Here is a 20,571-nt window from a genome sequence, read left to right as displayed (position 1 = left end):
AATTCACTTTTAATGACATGTACGCCTTTACCCGAGAGCCACAGAATTGGTGCAGATCTTTGAATTAATATTCATTTCACTCTTATTCAACATTATCTTTACTGGAATAAATTATTATGTACCCAAATGCGAATTGACTAAATATTGAAAAAAAAACAGTAATTTCAATTGTGATTCTGTCTATAACTCCCGTCTAATGAACTTTAGAATTTGCTTTGAATTGAGTTGTTTTAAAAATTTGAACTGGTTTTGCTGACAATTCAGACAAGCAATAAATTTTCCGACTTTATGTCCGGGTTAAATCTTCCCCATAAGAAAAACCAAACCTTTCCACACACTTTTCCACAAATGATCATCTAGTCAATCCACATTATGCAAGAGCATTATATAAGCATAATAAATACAAAACAATACAAGTACAACATGTCAACCCACCAGAGATCAAATGGGAAAATAAGTTAATATTTTAATTAATTATTGTATATTTTAAATGTGTGTTTCTTTTGTTTAATTGTTTGAGAAAATTTCGTAATTTTTCAAGTTTACTAACGGTGTTCATTCAAAAAGGTAAATTTCTGCTTTCTCTAAAATTGACAATTTTAATTTTAGAAAGGCTCCTAATAAATACATAAATCCTACAATCAAAATATCCAATGATTTTTCACGGATCTACATTGGTGATATATGTAATAATATTCAACGTACCAAGATTACTGCTACCAGATGAAAGAGTCTTCTTTTTAGCAATTTCCGGTGTCCTCAGCCGGGTGCTGTCTTGGGAGCGATCCCGGTTCAGAGTGGAGGATTCCCTTTCTCTGCGCTTATCCTTGGACCTGTCTCTATCCCGGTGGTGTGAGGAATGCTCTTTCGCCCTTGCCCTTTCATCATATCTTTCGCCGTGGTGTGGGGCGAGTTCTTTAGCTGCCTTGTCGTGTGACCTATCTCTTCTGTGCGATGAAGTGTCTCTGGCTCTTGTCTTCTCGTGGGTTCTGTGTCCGTGATCTAACGGATCGCGTACTCTGATTTTATCGAGAGATCCATCTTTATCGCTGCGAAGTGTTCTATCCCTGTGAATGGATGATGATTCTTTGGGTTTAACTTTCTCGTGAGATTCTTCCTTATGAGTTTTGGTTTGGGAGGCGATGCGTGAAGAAGAGTGGCGCACTTTAATAGGATCGTAAGATTCATCACCGTGGTAGGATGCGGTGTCTTTAGCTCTGACTCTTTCTCTCTGGTGTCCCGTCTCGCGGTCTAGGGATGTGTCGGCACTCCGAGACTTCTCCCGATGTAGAACCTTCACCCGGTTGAGGGAAGAGATGGTTCCTTCTTGTAGTTTTTCTCGGCGACGACTCCTCTCTTTAGTGCTTGATTTAGTTCGGCTACTGGTTTTATCTTTAGTTCCATTTCTTTCAACAGCTTTTATAGTAGAAACAGCTGTTTTGTGGCGAATTTCCGGCAATACGGTCGAGAGTGTTCTATAAAAAAAAAAAACATTTTCATAAAAATAGTACCCAATCTCACCTCAGTATAACAGAATTACTGTCTGAGTGACTTTAATTAACCGTGCGAAAAAATCTTTGGAATTAATATTTTTCTCACCTGGATGAATATTTGTTATCTTTATTTTCATCTATAACAGTAGATGACGAATGAATATTAATAGACGTGTTTGAGTTGCTCTTCATGTCTCCGTACTTGCTTCGCCTCGATGACTTCTTCTTGACAACATCCACCATATTCCCAGGCAGATCTTCCGAGGAACTTCCGTGGATCTGGTACAGAGCGTCTCTGCTGTTGGCTCGGTGGAGTCTTCGGGCCTTGACTGCTTCAACAGAGGATACCTTCTTACGCTGAGGCTTTTCTGGTGCAATGTTTTCCACTACTTTACTTTTCACTCTATGAGTAGAGATCTTTGAATCCCTCACAATGCTCTCAATGCTTGAATTCGAAGAGTTTTTACTGCCAACTTTTTTGTTTGTGGCCAGTTGAGATCGGGTCCTTTCTCTAGTTCCGTAATCTGCCTGCACGGCTTTAGTTTCTACCGTTTTGGCTCTGTGAGTAAATGTTTCAGATATTGTCTCCAAAGGTTTGATAGATCTTTTTTTATTTCTGTTCTTCAGATCACCGTCGTCTCCTGAACTGACGTGGCTTGACTCCTCGTCCGAATATCCATTTAATGCTTGAAGTATTTCATCTGCAGCTTTAGTTAGTTCCTCGATAATGGATTCACCGGGATGTTTGACCTTTGTCGGTATTGTTTCAGTGTTAGTGTTATTAATGACAAGGTTTTCATATATCGGCGATTCAGTTCGAGGTTCGTACTTTCTCACTTCGGAACTTGTGTTTAGTGGCATTGTATAGTTAGATTTTGTGTAAGACGTATTCATCACTGGTGTATTAGAAATTTTAGTGTTTTTATCTTTACTTTCGAAAGTGTTAATTTTCGTTGCTGATGTTTCTCTCGAGTGAGAATCGGTGACTCCAAAGTAAGAAAGTTCGTGTTGTTTCAACTTCCTGGCAGATCCCCGAGCTGGCATCAAGGAACGTGGAGTAGAAATAGAATCAGCGAATGTAGTCTGGTTCCTGTCTTCCGCTGCTTGTATAGAGTCCTTTTTAATATTCATTGAGGTTTCTTTTTTAGCCGGATTCAGGCTGGTCACACTTTTATCGAAGATTTGCTTCTTCTCCGTGACAATGTGATTTTTTTGGACATTTTGTTGCAAGGCCAGTGTAGATGTGCGAGTTCTGTCAGGGCGGCCATTAAGGTTCCTGCCATTATCAAATATTTCTTTGTATCCTAAAAATAAAATAAAAAATTAACAGCTGGCAGCAAGTGTAACAATAAAAGCATGCACTATGATAATATTAACGAGTTTAATGAAATCACTCTCAAACAATTAGTGCACGTAAAGTTACGTAAGGGAGCAATTATGTCCGAGACTAATTGTCGGTCTGAGGAATAAACTCATTTTCATTTGGAGTCATGTAATATAACATAATATTATCATGTTGTTGCATGTGTTGTGTGGTTGTGTATGTGTGTTTGTATATGTGAGAAGGATGGTGCAATATTGCATGTCTTTGCAACCATTCATGACCATCCACCGTTAATTTGATTAATTTCCTCGATGAAATATGTGGTATTATGAGCATGCTGATAGTAATGGATGAGTATTAAGTTTCCTCGATGAAACCATGCTTTGAATGTTTTAAACTTTTATACAATGATTAATAAGTTGATATTACTACTGTCAGGTCTGTACCTGTACAGTAATGAAACTGTAGCATCAGACTAACAACTAACAAACATATTTGAACACAATCTACGTGAAATTGAATTTGTTTGATTTGGTTATTTTACCTGTGCTGATGAGAGTTTGGGAACTGTTAATGGGGTTGTTAGCGAGTGGTTTAGTGTCGTGGCGGATAGCGGTTAGTGGCGCACACTGCGGCAGTACGGTACGCTGGGCACGTCGCCGGCTCCAAGAGAGGCTGCCTCCGCCACCTCCCCCGGTGCCCCCCTGCGTCCCCCCGGCCGCCGCGCCCCGCAGGCTGCCCCAGGACAGGCCCCCGGAGCGCCCCATGAGGCTGCGCACCTCCTCATCCGCGCTGTCCTCACTGCACTCCCTATTGTCATACATCTTGCGCAACTCGCACAGTTTGCTCTTGTAAGCGGTTTTGACAAAACATCTGTCGCTCTCTCCTATCAGTACCATGTTGCTGTTGGTATTACAGGTTTCCGCTTTGGAAACTGTATTTTTTACTAACGCTGTCGATTTCAATTGGAACAGATCATCAATGGATGTTCTATTACGCTTAATGGCAGTCGGTTTGGTCGGAGACAAGTCTATGGATATTTTGGTCGTAATGTTTTCCCCAGTCCTTTTACAGTCAGATGAGTTTATACGGTTAATGCTGGAGATGTTAGTTGGCCGTTGATTTGATCGAACTAAGCAATCTGAAAATGTTAAAATGTATCATTTGTATTCATAAACCACATCATCGTCATTTGCAGAGAAGATATTGAAAAAAACCACAGAAATGTTAGGTGAATTACATCGGCCAGGTAGTTGGAAGTCAGTTTACAGGCACCCACAGAGATTTATTAATTTATTATATTGTGCACTTCATTTCCTGAAACCTTGTGACTGCATGCATACATCATACATTTGAAAGAATAACACAATGGGGGGAAATATGCAAATGGCCTAATTTGGACACCTGTTACACCGAGTTGCGAGTTAGTGCCGCAGTTTCCCACATGCAAAGCAACAATGGGCCACATGACCTGTGCAGTTTTCAAGTTCACTAATTAATTTCGGTTTACATATTAACAGACTGGTTTTGGGGCATTATGTACATTTTTTTGGTGTTTATTAGATATTTGTTCAAACAAAAAAAATCAACAAATGCAAAAAGTTAAAAGTATGCCCACTAGCGATGGGTCGTGACTCATTTCATTAACAGCGTGAGTCACGGTACCAGCTCAATATTTTCGTACGGCGTAAGAGTCGACCCAAATGAACGACGGCACAATTAAAGAGAAGCCGTGTGCTTGGAGCGTATGAGCGATGAGAATACTGTATTCGCCCGATACAGCTCCCCCTCATCAAAAAGAGCTAGCTCAATTGTGCGGTTCACTCATGAATGACTCATCGCTAGTGCACACACAATAAGGCGACATTTTTATTGTTGCATCATTTTACCACTTTTTTAATTAGAAAAAATGCTTATTTGTCAATAGTACAGAAATTAAAATTTTTTGGTAATTTTCCAACTAAAACAACTCTTTTCCCGGCTCTTCTTATGATAAGCTATGTATGTCATGAGTGATATAAGCAAGTAAATATAATTTTGTTCAAGAACCAGTAAGCGTCGTTAAATAAACTTACCCTCAGATTTGACAAAATCATGTTTATTTTCAGATTGGCGGAATGATGTCTCTATAACCGCATCACCACCATTTCCAAAGTTCACTTTGGTTGAATAGCCTTTAGCCTCAATATTGGGAGCGCACTTACTCAAATTTATTTTATTACAACTCGTTAACAGACCCTTGTTTACTTTGCTAACTTCACTGACGGAAGCCAACATACATGTTTCTTTGTTTGACTTTAGCGAATTCTCGCTATAGCCCAGAGATTTGATTGTGCAGTCATTTGGGATTTCATCGATTGGATCGTTATTGAGTAAAACAGAAGACTTCCAAATTGAAGGTTCCTCGGTACGTTTCACGGGTCGAAGTTTAACTCCCCATAAGTTTTGTTCAGCCACTTCGCTCTCTGTGGGGGGTTCTGGATCTTCACCAAGAAGATAAGGACGTGGCTTTATGGGTTTATTTTTCAAAATTCCACGAGGCTGGTCGCCTTCTGATAAGTCTCCGTTGATCTGGACTATCGGGCATTCATTCTTCTCTGCGAGTTTTTGTGAATCTTTGGCTGTTGATTTTATTTCTGTTATGACAGCGTAGTTGAGTTTCATCTTTTCACTAGAAATGGCCGTGGGATCTTCTATTCCCAGAACTTTATTGTCTTCTACACTATCACCGAACCGGGTTATAGGAAGTTTGTTATTCTTATCGTCCTTGACAGCAGCGGCACCACTGCTTCGCCGCCTTCTCCTAAAGTTATTAGTGGATGGTGGTTTTCCGTCAGATTCTACAATGTTGACGCGACCTGATTCTGCAGTAAAATGTACTTCAGTTTTACAAAATTCGACTTTTTTACTTTTCTTTTCGGTGCTATCTTCACTGTTCTCCTCAATTTTAAGGCCAGAATTCGCAGTGGAAAAGAATGTTTTTGTCACCGAATTTTTAGGCTCATACAAGTCTCTTATTTCTTTAATACCATCAACGGCAATCGTGTGTCTTTTAAAAGCAAATGGAGCAGTGACTTCTGGTTTCGTTGAGTTTTCCACTGAGGAGCTTTCCACGCTGAGGGTTGTTCCTTCTGACAACTTCCTGAAGAACAACTGTTTGTTGTTGTTCCCTGCCATGGACTCATCTGGTTTGACTGGGACATGCACCGACATGATATCGGGGTATTGAGAATCGGGGCGGTTATAGTCTCTCTGGTTGTTGCCTTCGTTTCCTTCTTCATCTTGCATACATTTATATTTATTTGACGCAAAAGATTTTCGGTTTTTCTGCAGCCAGTCTTCAAATGTTTCTCGTTTTTCAGATTGGCCAAGAGTCACAACTGTGCTTCGGTTGTTCATGCCGCCATTAGATATAGAATTGACAAGTTCAGACGATTGGCAAATCCCGCTGTCAGTTGAGGATTCGATGTTGTTTTTATCATGACTCGTCAAAGAATTGTTTTCACTTTTGTTAGCAACTTTTTCAAAACCGTAAGACTTTCTCCGCATATACCAGTCATCATTGCGATTAGAAGAGGCACTAGAGATTTTGGAAACTCTGGACTCGAGACTGTTGGATCCGCCGGGATAGTTTTGCTTCTTTTCATTCTGAGCATTGAGCATGGCTTCCATCCCAAAGACGTAAGAACGAACTCGCGTGACTTTGGGTTCAGCTGGGGAATTATCTTCAGCTTTAGGAGGATTAATTTCAGCTTCAATACCATCGTCTCTCTCGGCTGGTTGCGGATGAACTCTACTCTCTCCTTCGACTTCTGTTGAAAGATTTTTTAAACGCCCCCTGACCTCATTCAATGTTTCCAGACTTATGAAACTTTTGGTCTTGAGAGTGCTCGGTTTTACGAGGAAAGTGTCTATGCTTTCAGAATTTATACTTTCAGTTTCTTCTTCTCGAATGACTGAGTTTTCCGTGGGACCAAATAGGGATGGATTGTGAAATAAGGTTTTCGGAAATAAAGCAATGTTTTGGACGCTTTCCAGTTCTCGCTTGATCCTGCTGACACTGCCCCAGTTGTCGGGCAAGTCCAGGCACTTTCCCTGAGAGGGACTCCGCCGTGGGAACTGTAAGGATCTCCTTATCTTAGAGGATCTCCGCCACTCTTCCAGCTGTTCCGATTCGTCTTTGAAGATACTGTCTTTTTCCGGGCAACTGTCGTAGAAACTTTCTTCCGATTCATTATCGGGATAATTCACTTTATACTTTGTTCCAGAGTCTCTCTTTTCGTCAGAGTGGATGGAACGTTTGTCACTGTCACTTCTCACTTCCACAATGTCCACACTGCTGGAGTTGCTCAGCTTGGAGATGCCGTTAGCGACGATGGAGGGCGACGTGAGCCTCTCCAGACCCTCTCTGGCCTCCCTGGTGACCTGTGCGGTGAGCGCGGGGGTGGGGCGGACCCGCGAGGGGGGTCTGCGCGCTCCCAAAGCCCCACTTCGACCTATGCTGGAACGATCTCTCTGGGAGCTAATGTCCAATGGGTTCACCAACATCTTAAAATATTAAATAGCAATTAATTTATTTATTTTTTATAATATTCATTACATTTTATGCAAGGAAGCTTTTGACTGTCCAACTAGGAAAGTTTCCCGTTTTAGGACAGTCATATTAACAGGTTTCAAATTATCCTAGAGGAATACAGGATTTAAGAATAGAGAAAATGAGTAAAAGTGAAGATACATAAAAAAAAATAAAAAAAATTGAGAGTAAGTATCAGGTAAAACCGTAATGGAAACGATATGATCGAATAGTCACCTTGAGGTCATCGAAGGTTCGATGTCCCTGACTGGAGGTTGAGGTGGAGGAATGTGAGGTGGTGACTGTTGCGCGCAGCACGCGTAGAGATCCGGGCGCGCGCGCGCTCATCACCTCCACCTGGCGGCGCGCGTGCACGGCGTGCCCGCCAGACCGCACCGCCACTCCGGCCACCATCTGAAAGCAGTGAAAGTAAACGTTAATCACTGATTTTTCATTCACATCATAAATAAACCACTCCCATTCACATCTAGCAATGCCTCAGTGTCCGTGCTGAATCGGCCAAATGCGGGACATTTGTAAAAGGTCGCAATAATTGATGGTAATAAGTCCCGTTAATAATTGATTGTATCAGACTTGAAAAACAACATGGGAACACCATCCTGCATGCTAATAAATGTGTACCTACGAAGTTTTTAATGTTCCTGTCGAATTCCAAACATAATCAAACCGGAAACCATTTAATTTGCATTCAGTAAGTTTGCGTTCACCTGAAAAGCCCTGGACTAAGATATTCGAGGACAATTTGAAGCCACGGGGTGACGGGGAAAATGTATGAAAAATTCCAAAACCTACATAATTTTTTTAATGACATATCCCATTCCCTGTCTCATCAAATACCCCAAAAATTATATAAGCCGAAAACAAAATAAAAGTATATTTGTTCATTATACATCACATTGCATTCAAATCATTTCAAAGGTTTGTCAGACAAGATGGCTGCCAGGCAATTTCCCCTCACCTTAGATTTGGCTTCAGTGCCAAATTCATGCAAAATAGCACTAATGCAACTGAAAATAAGTGGCGGAAAATGTAAGTAAATTAGATGTACGAGAGGTTTGAACGTATTTAATTAATCATCAATCCATTCGGTCAAATTAAATTAATCGATTTCGTTTTGGTTTTCAACCGGAACACATCGGAAGGCATAGTTCAATTCAAGATTTACGAATATTCGTTAAAAAATATTAGTCATTCTAACTAATTAATATTTTGCTTATTTGTTTTCTCTTTTACTTTTACAATAGTAGGTACCTACCTACATTTATAATAAACTGTAAAAATAAAAACATAACCACCTAATATTCTGCTTTGCCTTCTGCCGCATAGTGGAAAGACATCAATTTAAAAATACTAAATTAATAAACCTTGTTTTGATTTGATTATATTACCACTTCGTCATAATAAAGTTCATCGCCCTAGGTCATATTTATCTAAACTTAGCTCACAAATAATAATAATATTATCATTACTGCATGCACAATGCAAAATTAATTAATGTTTTTGTCCAGAAAACCTTGAACATTATGTCGGATTGTAATCTATATAAATCTGAACAATGTAACTACATAGCTACATAAGCACCTACCAACTCATTACACGATCTTGAATTTTAACCGCTTAGCCAGCTATAGAAGTAGGTATACTAGATTGTGGTTATTGCATTTGAATGACAATGTCTTGACAATTTATAAAACACGCTGAACTTTTACTTTCTGACCGTGATTTCACGAGGTAGGTGAGTAGGCACTTACCAACTGTCTATGTATCGTTGTTATCTGTGGTTATGTTAGTTGGTTCACTCTGTGCCTCAGTCGAAAATGCCAGGACTTACGCTTTTATTGGCTAATTTAAATTGAATGCAAACTAGGTGACTCCAATGTTCTCTAATAATTACGTAATTCATGCAGATTCAGAAAACTTAATGCAGCGATTCAATAAACTATAGATCTAGATTTACTTGTGATTTATTTATGACTGCAGATTTTTTTCGTACCAAAGCTCCAACTTCTCGAAGTTAGCAGGACTTAGGCGAAGCTTAATGCCAAATCACTATTTTGATCGATCTTTATAACGAATTGGTGTACATTATGAAAACAAAAAAAAATATGTTTTAGATAAATTGAAGGTTTTCCTATCGTTTCGCTTGAGTAGAATACAAATAAAGAAATAAATTACTCAATAAAAAATATAAATGTAAACTACAAAAAAAATATTTTATCAATAGAAATGTATGAACGCATAAAGAAAACAAATTTAAAAAAATACAGTTAATAGCTAAGATTATCTGTGACAGTTTCACTTGATTAACTTTTGTGCTTTCGTATAAAATTATTTACAAAATAAATAAAAACCAGTTTTGTGCTTGAAATCGAACGTTTCTAGACTCCCTTTGTCAAGCGATTTTAATGCCTGTTACCTACAATATAAGGTTATACCAAGAATATACACATTTTTGCTTGTTGCTTCCTCTTAATACATTTACAGTCCTTGTTAACCTTGTAAGTACACTAAAATATCCCGCAATTCATATAATTAATAAGTTTTGTATATACATACATAATCAAACACTATCTATCTATAAGAAAACCCGAAACTTTCCATATTCCTTTCCAAAGAACAAACTTAACCTTTTCCCAACATCTTGAGCAGATGCGCCGGGCTGGCCATATACAGGCGCAATTGGAGCAGTCCGCTCCGGGCGCCGAATTACCACGGCGCTGATAAAACCTGACAGTCCTAACACATCACACTTGAGACCATTTTTCATAAAACCGGCGCTACACAAAAATACAAAACATCAAAATAGTAATGATTATAGTGATCACCTATCTAGGCGTCTACTGTTTTACTGGTCTACAGATCAAGGATTAAGATTAATATACTATACATACATAACATCCACTGACGGGAAGATTCCGGACATGTTTACTAAATTTCTCGACCCTCTGCCAGAACTTCACAAAATTTCTCGAATCTCTTGTTTTCACTTGACTCATTGACCCAAACTTTGACCCAAACTTTGTTATCTACTATTTTTATGTTATTGTTGTTTTAAATACTTAGTACTTACACCATAATTTGTCGGTCGGTATTTAATATTTGTATTTTTTTATTTTAACCCTCTGTTGCGCACATTGAAAATAAAATAAAATGAAAATTAGATAGACGATGCCCTCGTCGAATTTATAAATAAATTCTTCGACATAGGTTGTGTCTTCGAAAGGGGAATATTTGAGTGTTAACTTATGATTGTACTTTCTTGTGATACGGTGATGATAAAATATGAAATTTGTAGCTTGTAAATTGTCCGAATGATGTACAGTACCTACCTATATAATAAGCTGTTAAGCCTCCTTCAGATGGGTCAAAAAGCTTTAACGCCTTGTAGCCAATACGTCTCATAAAGTGTCCCAATTCCACGTCCCAATCCCAGTTACCACGGCAATTTTCGCTGATGTCGTTAGACTGTGTAGTTTTAAGTTAGGATATTTAAATATATATAGTTTTAAGGTGTCTCCATAGGTGCCAGTAGTAGTACCACATGATAGAGATAACTGTCGGACGTTTGGGTTTAATACCTAAATTGTTGCGAATATAGCCGATCTACAGAGAGCTTCTCTCCGCTTCAGAAAGTTAGATATTCATTGTAAATACATTACTACCCGTAATCGCAGAACAATCCGAAGTGTTATTAAATTCTCCCGATCATCCAAGAGTATTGCTAATGGATGGAATTAACAGTACACGACACAAGATAATAACATTATCCTTCAAATAATGTCATGCCAGCCCTGCTAACAGGCAAAAGTGCATATACGCCTGAAACTGCAGATAAGACAGGCGAGTCCGAGTTTAAGTTAGTACGCTATGCCTTGACTGTTGGGCGAACGCCTTTCGTCTTTCGTGTCCCCCAAATGAGAAAAAAAATCTGCAGCTAAACGTGCTTTATGGCGCAGGCGAGGACAATAATACCGCAAAATAGCATTACTTCGACTCTTATGGGGTATCTTTGTTCCAGCGGAAATATCTCGTAAAATTATCACATTTAATTGATTTGTTCCCGCCATGAAAGCGAACACGCATACATTATTATAGGTAAGTTGTTCAGGGGTACAATAATAAGTGTAGGTAAAGCACATCACATAATAAACTGAATATGAAAGATATAAGCAGGTACAATACAAGTTATCCTAGAGAGTTCTGTTGTACAAAGAACTTCAATAATTGTATATTATAACAAGAGAACAAAATAAGTACTTAAGCCCCTGCATACCCGATTTCTATCGATTTATAATAAATTTCTCGTTAACACTCTAAGTTTTTAAGTTCCAAAAAATAATATTTTATTTTTGAAGATAACATCTTTACATTTATTATGACGAAACGTTAATTATATAAAGTTTCCCCTATTGAAAAAAATCGCAAATTAAGCTCTGAAAATTATTTAAAACACGTTTTGTTCTGTTATATAACGTGTTATATGAATAAAAAAAACTCTCTGTGTATCTTTAAATCCAATTTAAGAATTGTCAAGAGATTTTTGCTCTATTTAAAACGAGTCGTGTTTTATTAAATATTTTCACAGCAGTCGCTTACGTTTTTGCATTCCAATCGTTTTGAATATTAGCGCACTCTCTCTAACATACGGATTTACATAAGTCCCTTTCAAACAATCGTCACTCGCCGTCATTCACGAGTCGTGTTTTATTAAATAATATTTTCACCATTTTCGCTTGATTGTTATCGTTTTTTTTAATATAAGCGCACTACCTCTAACATTCGTATTTACATATATCTCCCCTTCAAACCATCTTTGAACCTTACAATGAAAGTAGTTACAGAGCTATATGTAGTAACTTGTTGATATTTAGAACAGTTTGTTGTAAAGTGAAGTATATTATGAAGTGATACTTGTAATTAGGTATCTATTTAAATAATTTTGTCAGTAAACCTATCACAAATGCAAAAACTATTTTGTGGAAATAGATTATTAGTTAGGTACACAAAAACTACTATAGGTACCTATGATGCAATGAATGAGGCAACGATGAATTCTCTGCAATTTTCGCACCACTGGCAAAATATATTAACGCAAATGACACATTATCACACGTGCTAAAAATTCTACAACACATGATTTTGGAGATTAAAATATATATTAAAAAAAAATAAAATAACGAAGGCGATGCAATGCGATGTAATATAAAACATACAAATTCAGGTGTTATTTTATTGAAAATTTAATGGCGTAGAAACATTATAGATGCTTTAATTAGGACACATCTTGGCCTTGGAAATAATCAAGTATTTTTATAAGCCTAGAAAAAAATAAAGCATCGGACCAAAAAAAATACATTCAATTTAAAAAATCTACTGCTTATGAATCTCTTTTCGAATGTGATTTTAATTTGAAATGTGAAAAATTAAGTTCCTTGGAAAATGGTCGGAATGAACTTCATTAAATAAAATAAAATACGCATTTTGGCGATGTTTCTTTTGTTTCCCCTGCTTATGAATCTCTTTTCGAATGTGATTTTAATTTGAAATGTGAAAAATTAAGTTCCTTAGAAAATGGTCGGAATGAACTTCATTAAATAAAATAAAATACGCATTTTGGCGATGTTTCTTTTGTTTCCCCTGCTTATGAATCTCTTTTCGAATGTGATTTTAATTTGAAATGTGAAAAATTAAGTTCCTTAGAAAATGGTCGGATTGAACTTCATTAAATAAAATAAAATACGCATTTTGGCGATGTTTCTTTTGTTTCCCCTGCTTATGAATCTCTTTTCGAATGTGATTTTAATTTGAAATGTGAAAAATTAAGTTCTTTAGAAAATGGTCGGAATGAACTTCATTAAATAAAATACGCATTTTGTTTCCCCTGCTTATGAATCTTTTAACCTATTAAATTTTAACCTTTTTGTAAAATAGATACGGCTTAGGGCAATAGTGTTACCCCGTAAGAGTCAAAGTAAACCACTTTACGGTAACGATTCCGTGGCGTCGATCAGCAGTCAATAGTCGTTAAGCATTGAACAACCACCCACACCTCTCGAAAGAGGAGTCATTAGCGAGTATTGACCGGATACATTCGTACCTAGTACCTACTTTACCCAGTCAAGACAAGAGTCCAGTTTGGTTCCTGCCTCTCTGGCTACTGCCTCAATCCTCGCCAACTACTGAAACTTGCCAGTTCTGTCCTCAAATGTCAACTTGTCCACAAAGAGGACTTGGCGCTTCTCGGAATAAAGCCACGGTTTGTTACGGGAAACAGGCGAATGTTCGAAGACACGCATTTGAACAATGATGAAGATCACTCGAACAAAGGATCGTTTAGCGCTAATAATTACCTACTGTAAACAAACTACTGTTGAATGAAATTACTTACAAAAAACAAACGATATTGTGGATATTATTATTACAAACACATGATTTATTAGCAATACTATTCTCAGGGCCATGGCTGCGTGGATGGAGTCACCTATTGATAGCTCTCTGGAGGTTGGAGATCATGATATATGTTGGATTAATAATGTGTTCTTAAATATCTTAAATTTTCATCGAAGAAGAAGATCATACTAAACATGAAATAGAACAAGACACATGAAAATGTAAAAGATAACGGTCTCAACTGGGAATCTTACCCCGGATTTCTGTCCTACCGGGACAGCGTCGTTATCCACTCGACCATTGGGACCTAATTATTATACGTCATACTTGTCGATCTCATATTTAAAAATTCAGAACTAACCATATTATCTTGTAACAAATTTTCCCCATATTTTTGGCAGCTATCTTTTGAATGATAACAAAGTTATAAAGAATTGGTTTGTAACCTAGATAGTGTTTCGGATAAATATATCCGATTTTTATTTATATTGGATACCTATTTTTTATTAAAGTTGGAATGAATATTCAGAAACAACATTTTCTTTAACTTCTAATGAAGGTTATACCGGTCAATGTAATATATTTATTAATTTAAACGCTCTGATGGGCTTTTACATTATACATAGTTTACATGTTTTACTGCATAATACAGTGCTGACAGAAGGTTTTTCTTTTTAAAACAAAAAAAATGACCAAAAACATAAAAAAAAATAACATAATGCATGCTACATATAATTTCCCATTTAGATAATATACATAATACATATGATATGGTACATAATATAAGAAAGGAGAAAAAATATATAAACCAGTTTTAAGTGCAGATGGCATAAAAATAATATAAATTAACAGAACAGGTTGGTAATACGTAATTTATAAAAGGAAGAAAATGAAAAAAAAAATGTAATCACTCCTGCACGATGCTCCTAAATAAAATAAATAATAAGCTTCATAAAAAATCATTCAGGTATTTCTTATATAATGATATACTCATTAATATTACGCTCGTTTGGTTGTTTAATGGAACTTTATCTTTATGTAAATAAAAGTTTATTTAATGATAAAGTATGAATAAGAAGTTATTAATAATATTAACAATTAATGGAGGACTGAACACAGTTGGCGCTAACAAAAAATTGTCCAAAGAAGCGAAGTTAGCAGTCCACAATGGAGTGCTGGTACCTACCCTGATGTATGGAAGTGAGGCATGGAACTGGCAGAGAAAGGATGAAAGTAGACTGAATGCTTTATAAATGAGATCCCCGAGGCGTATGTGTAGTAAAAACATGTATGATCGTGTGAGAAATGTGGAGTGCAAGGCTGATGTAAGCGTAATGAGTAAGATTAAGAAAGGTACGCTTAGATGGTTTAGGCATGTAGAGCGAATGAGGGAATAAAGGAGTGTAAGGAGAATATATGACGCAAATGTGAATGGTAGCAGAAGTCGGGGACGCCCGAGGAAGACATGGCACGACCAAGTGAATTGGATACTTGAGTCGGGCCATGTCAAGAGTCAGAATAATAGAAGAGTATTTATTAGACGGTGTATGAATGTGAATGAGGCAAGAAGTGTGTGCCAAGACGGAGTTGTTTGGCGGTCCATCCTTTCTGCCTACCCCAGAGGGGAAACGGCGTGATGATTAGTTAGTTAGTTATACTGAACAAGACACAGAAAATAAAAAAAATATAACCGTCTTAACTGGGAATCGAACTCAGGATCTGTCTTACAACGAGTTTATCGTGTATTTTATGTAACTTTTAACCATGTATTTTATGTAACCTTTAACCATGTATTTTATGTAACTTTTAACCACGTATTTTATGTAACTTTTAACCATGTATTTTATGTAACTTTTAACCATGTATTTTATGTAACTTTTAACCATGTATTTTATGTAACTTTTAACCATGTATTTTATGTAAATTTTAACCATGTATTTTATGTAACTTTTAACCATGTATTTTAAGTAACTTTTAACCATGTATTTTATGTAACTTTTAACCATGTATTTTATGTAACTTTTAACCATGTATTTTATGTAACTTTAAACAATGTATTTTATGTAACTTTAAACCATGTATTTTTAGTAACTTTTAACCATGTATTTTATGTAACTTTTAACCGTGTATTTTATGTAACTTTAAACCATGTATTTTTAGTAACTTTTAACCATGTATTTTTAGTAACTTTTAACCATGTATTTTATGTAACTTTAAACCATGTATTTTTAGTAACTTTTAACCATGTATTTGATGTAACTTTTAACCATGTATTTTATGTAACTTTCAACCATGTATTTTATGTAACTTTAAACCATGTATTTTTAGTTTTTTTTTCAAATACGAAATTATACATTATAGTGATTTATTTTTGTGATATTAAGCCATAGTGTCAATCATCAGGGCATCAGCGCAGATTGATGATGGACACTGTAATGCTGTCCGAAACGTTGGCTAAAGAAGGAGGTTACGCAACACGGCATAGTACCCAAAATATACATCACAATTCACAATAATACTTTTGGATGTGAAAATCTCAAATCACATACAAGAAATTATATAATTGTCCTAAAAAACTCGATGAAAATTTCTTTTCAAACTTTCTTCAGGCAGGTAGTTATCATAATATTTAAAAATGCGATTAAGAAAATTCAAATAAATAAGACAATTTCAAATTTAAAAAATAAACTTTACCGAACCATTAAAACGGTCACCATATTGAAACGGAAACGGAACACACAGAAATTTAAAGAAAGACGCAAAACGGTTGTTGAATTCAGAGCATTGTTGATAAAATAACGTAGATCGATTCATTTCTTGTAACTAAACTCAAATTAGAAATCTGTATGGGAAAATAATAAATTAGTCTATTATCGTGATAAAGAAAGTAATACAAATCAATTAATTCAGTCAAATTAAATATAGTGGATTCAATTTGTATAGTGATAAACACAGAACAGATGCGATAAACCGAATATGTATTGGATGGATTCTAAAACTTGTTTGAAAGTTGAACGATGGGGCACGCTAACTGATGGCATAATCTGCTTCACTTTCGATAAACGATTTTTTTCAAATCTATATTCATAAGTTTGGGAAACTTAATTGAATGAACCAGCACTGGGCGGGATAAAGGCGAAGACTGATTGATCAGGTAGGTGCTTACCTGCCTACAGACAGGGCCGTTTTAAGACTATCGAAGGTCGTACATGCCATTAACTGTTCAATTTTTTACGTGATTATCGTTGACATTAATTCTAAAAAAGTGAACCACAAAACCAAGATTTTGTTGAATTACATAAATTTAAAAAATCCCGGTAATCCCGGTGCAGCGCTTAGATCCCGGGAATATGTTTTTTTTTTTGTTTCACGACCTTGGTTCTACAGTAGGGATATATTTAGCATGTCGTTAATTAGCAGCATCGGGAATTGAAAAATGCTAGCCTAGTAGGACCGAAAAAATGTGTAGACCCTGGGAATTGCAATGTTTATTGGATAAAGCGGCCCTGTCTACAAATTATAATAGGCAATTATTATTAGACATGCTGTGGATTGTTGATATATATTATATTCTACAATGTTATGGCTCGCAGAGTTTGTTGCTGAAACATACAGCCTAGTGATGTAAGCGACACAGTAATCAGGGCACTCAAAAAAGAGCGCATGGTTATGGAGCGTCAAAGAAAAAGCGCATCCATTTATGGTAAAAATGGCGGCGACAGGCTTTACCGCTACATCTACAATAAAATATACCTTAATTTATTCCAAACACGTAGAGTTGTGACAGATTCCCGCATATATCTACCATTGAATTGATGAATGTCATTCGTTGGAAGATGCCCGGCTATTGAATATTGATCGTGTTTTTAGGCAATTTGTTTTAAATATAGTTTTCACCGATATTTTAATGTCATTCTCTTGTTGTTGTGATGAAATCTTCTGAGAGAGATTTTCTAATACCATTTTGCAATACGAAGACGAGAAATTACACCTATCCCGAATCCGTTCCTCTACTTTGTCAGCCATTACAATTAACATTTTTCGAGATCATGTTTTTCCGCGATTACGGTAAATTTTAAATGTGTGCTGTTTTTATTTCCATAGGGGAATTTTCTTTCACGTCACGTAGGAAGTAGATAACACTTCCCTATGTTCGATCTATATTCATTATAAATAATAATTTATGTCACAATTTCAACGTAATTCAAATATTACGCAAACAACGTGTATGCGTGAATATTCACGGCCCGATATCCGCTAGGTAGATACTTATTTTTCAGTACCCAATGTTCATTAAATAATTAATAATAAAAAAAATTCATGCGGGTAGGCACCTGTTTTCGTAGTTACAAATCAATGATTTTGAGAATATTATTTCAAACAATTACAAACAGTTCGTGAAACCAATTGATTTTGATATTATGTTCTGTTATACATTGAAGAAGAGGGTTTTTATAGTCAATGGTGTTATGTACCTACATATAATTGTGTTGTTTTTTTTTCTTTCAACCTTATCTTAATATTTCCCCTGTTGACGGCATCTGAGCTTGTAAGGCTCTCGACTAGGAATCCAAAAGTCGCGGGTTCAAATCCCAGCAAATAATTATGTGATTAATTTGTGTTATTTCACAATTTATTTATTTAAAATGATATATATAGCATATTTGCCCACGCTGAGTGGAAGATACTATCAGTACCGCCCTGGTCAAAGACCACCATTCAGAAATGAAACATATCTTAAAATGGATTTAGCAGTGTTTGGTAACCAGATCTGAATAGCCAGATACTTCCCCACCTTCGTCTTCCCCATATCCTTTTCCATCCCACTACCTTCAGCTTCACAACATAAATTGAAGATTCTAATTCCAGATGGTTGGGAGCAGAGATGTGCAAAATGGGTACCCAAAACCATTTGAAATGCAAAATGGAAATAGGTCAAAACTTTTCCATTTGAAAATGCAAAATGCAAAATGGTTTTTAGAAAAGCATTTCAAATGCAAAATGCAAAATACCTATTTTCAAAATGCATTGAAAATGCAAAATGGTTTCTCATTCAAACAATTAAAATAAATATAGAATTATTAAACAATTTTGTCATTTAATAATGGACATCAATGTAGAACAAACATAATATATTATGATGGTAAATCATTTACATGGTGTTAAATCCAAAAACACCACGACTACAGATTATGAAACCACAAAAAATTTGCGCGGGACGTAAAAACATAGAAACTGCTATCTAACATTTAATATTACAGCGTCATGGCCCCATGTTCAGTATTTGAATCAGTATTTTTTGTAATGGTATCACTCAATTGCCAGGGCTCCTACCAGGAATCAACTTGACAAATGTAAATTATCTCTCATAGCGAGGTTGAGGACCGACTGATATTTGGGGCTTATGAAAAAAAGATGAGTGGAGATAGTAGGAAGAATGTTGCAAAAAAGCATTTAAAATGGAAAATGCATTGAGAAAAGCATTTAAAATGCAAAATGCAAAATGGAAAATACCCATTTTGCATTTTGCATTTCCATTTGAAATGGATTTATTTGAAATAAAGCACATCTCTGGTTGGGAGCATTTGGAAATATTGTGCGGTATTATTATAAATTGACTCTTTTCCATCTTTCCTGTTCAACATTAACATTTTCATGTACCAATTTGTCCATAGTTTCCTAACATCACCATTAATCCAATCAAGTTCCTCTCAACACTTCCTCGCAAACTTTGTTCGTTGCACATGCAATTTACCATATTGCACACAACGCCTCACGTTAAATTAATAGAGAAATTACCCAATTCAAACACAAAGAATGGCAACTTTCTAGTCGCGAAATGTAGAGCAAAAAATATTTCCGACTTCATCGTACATCGGGCACTTTCAGCTTCATTATCATCATTAATTCGCTGTTCTTGTTGTATTCATAAATTAATTACCAGCGTAATAATCTGTTAAAATGTCAGCCAGGAATAATACCATGAAGCTACCTTCTAATTAAATAATTGCGTAAGTTAAAAATTAACTTCGGTTGCATCATATTGATAAAAATCAGTTCATTATCAATAAAAGTTATTCAATTTTATACGGAATAACATATTAAAACTTATGAACCGTGTAATATTTAATCGTTGACGAAGATAATAAATCAAACCATGGCTGAGAGAACTGAGTTGTAATCAACTTGCAAAAAATTTTTTTAAAGAAAGATAAACATTCTCAGGTTAAGAATTTCTTCTTCTTCTCTTTTCTTCGATGGCGCTACAGCCCATATCGAGCTTTGGCCTCCTGCAACAGTCGCCTCCAACTCCTCCTGTCCTCAGCGGCTGACTTCCAGTTTGTCACCTGGAGAAGCTGTGCTGCATCTCCTCTTACCTCATCTTCCCACCTCTGTCTGGGTCTTCCCACTTTTCTCTTTCCACCTGGGTGACCAGCCAGAATTCTTTTTGGGACGCGTGTATCCGGCATTCTCTGTACATGCCCAGCCCATCTCAGCCTGAGGAGTCTCATGTGTGCAGAGATGCTAGGGGCCTTATATATATCGTACAATTTTATATTGTGCCGGATACGCCACTGTTCGCCCTCTTTCACGGGTCCACATATTCTTCTCAGCACCTTTCTTTCAAAAGTATCCAGCATTTCAGCCATCTTTACCGTCAGTGTCAGCGCCTCACATCCATATGCCAATACAGTTCTTACAATGGTCTTATATATGGTTATTTTCGTTTTTCTGTGGACACTACGTGACTTAAACACTGGCAGCAAAGA

The 20,571-nt window shown here is 36.4% G+C and overlaps 1 protein-coding gene across 5 annotated transcripts in view; it reads right to left on the bottom strand.

The window, feature by feature from the left end:
* LOC149421420 (uncharacterized) overlaps nucleotides 1–20,571 on the bottom strand; it is an 82,595-nt gene that overhangs the window by 3,797 nt on the left and 58,227 nt on the right. For 4 of the 5 annotated variants that reach the window (XM_089634758.1, XM_089634761.1, XM_089634759.1 and 1 more), the window contains exons 3-7: nucleotides 7,628–7,804; nucleotides 4,893–7,365; nucleotides 3,362–3,958; nucleotides 1,600–2,797; nucleotides 706–1,475 (exon numbers count right to left, since the gene is read on the bottom strand). In XM_089634758.1, coding sequence (XP_089490884.1) covers nucleotides 706–1,475; nucleotides 1,600–2,797; nucleotides 3,362–3,958; nucleotides 4,893–7,365; nucleotides 7,628–7,804 — 5,215 coding nt within the window. The remainder of the gene's footprint in view (nucleotides 1–705; nucleotides 1,476–1,599; nucleotides 2,798–3,361; nucleotides 3,959–4,892; nucleotides 7,366–7,627; nucleotides 7,805–20,571) is intronic. The other variant, XM_089634762.1, reaches the window with a different exon arrangement.

The sequence above is a fragment of the Hesperophylax consimilis genome, chromosome 8 (genome assembly GCF_061612785.1).
Source record: "Hesperophylax consimilis isolate HC1 chromosome 8, BYU_Hcon_1.0, whole genome shotgun sequence".
In the NCBI taxonomy this organism is placed as follows: domain Eukaryota; kingdom Metazoa; phylum Arthropoda; class Insecta; order Trichoptera; family Limnephilidae; genus Hesperophylax; species Hesperophylax consimilis.
This window is presented reverse-complemented; position numbering and strand designations above follow the sequence as displayed.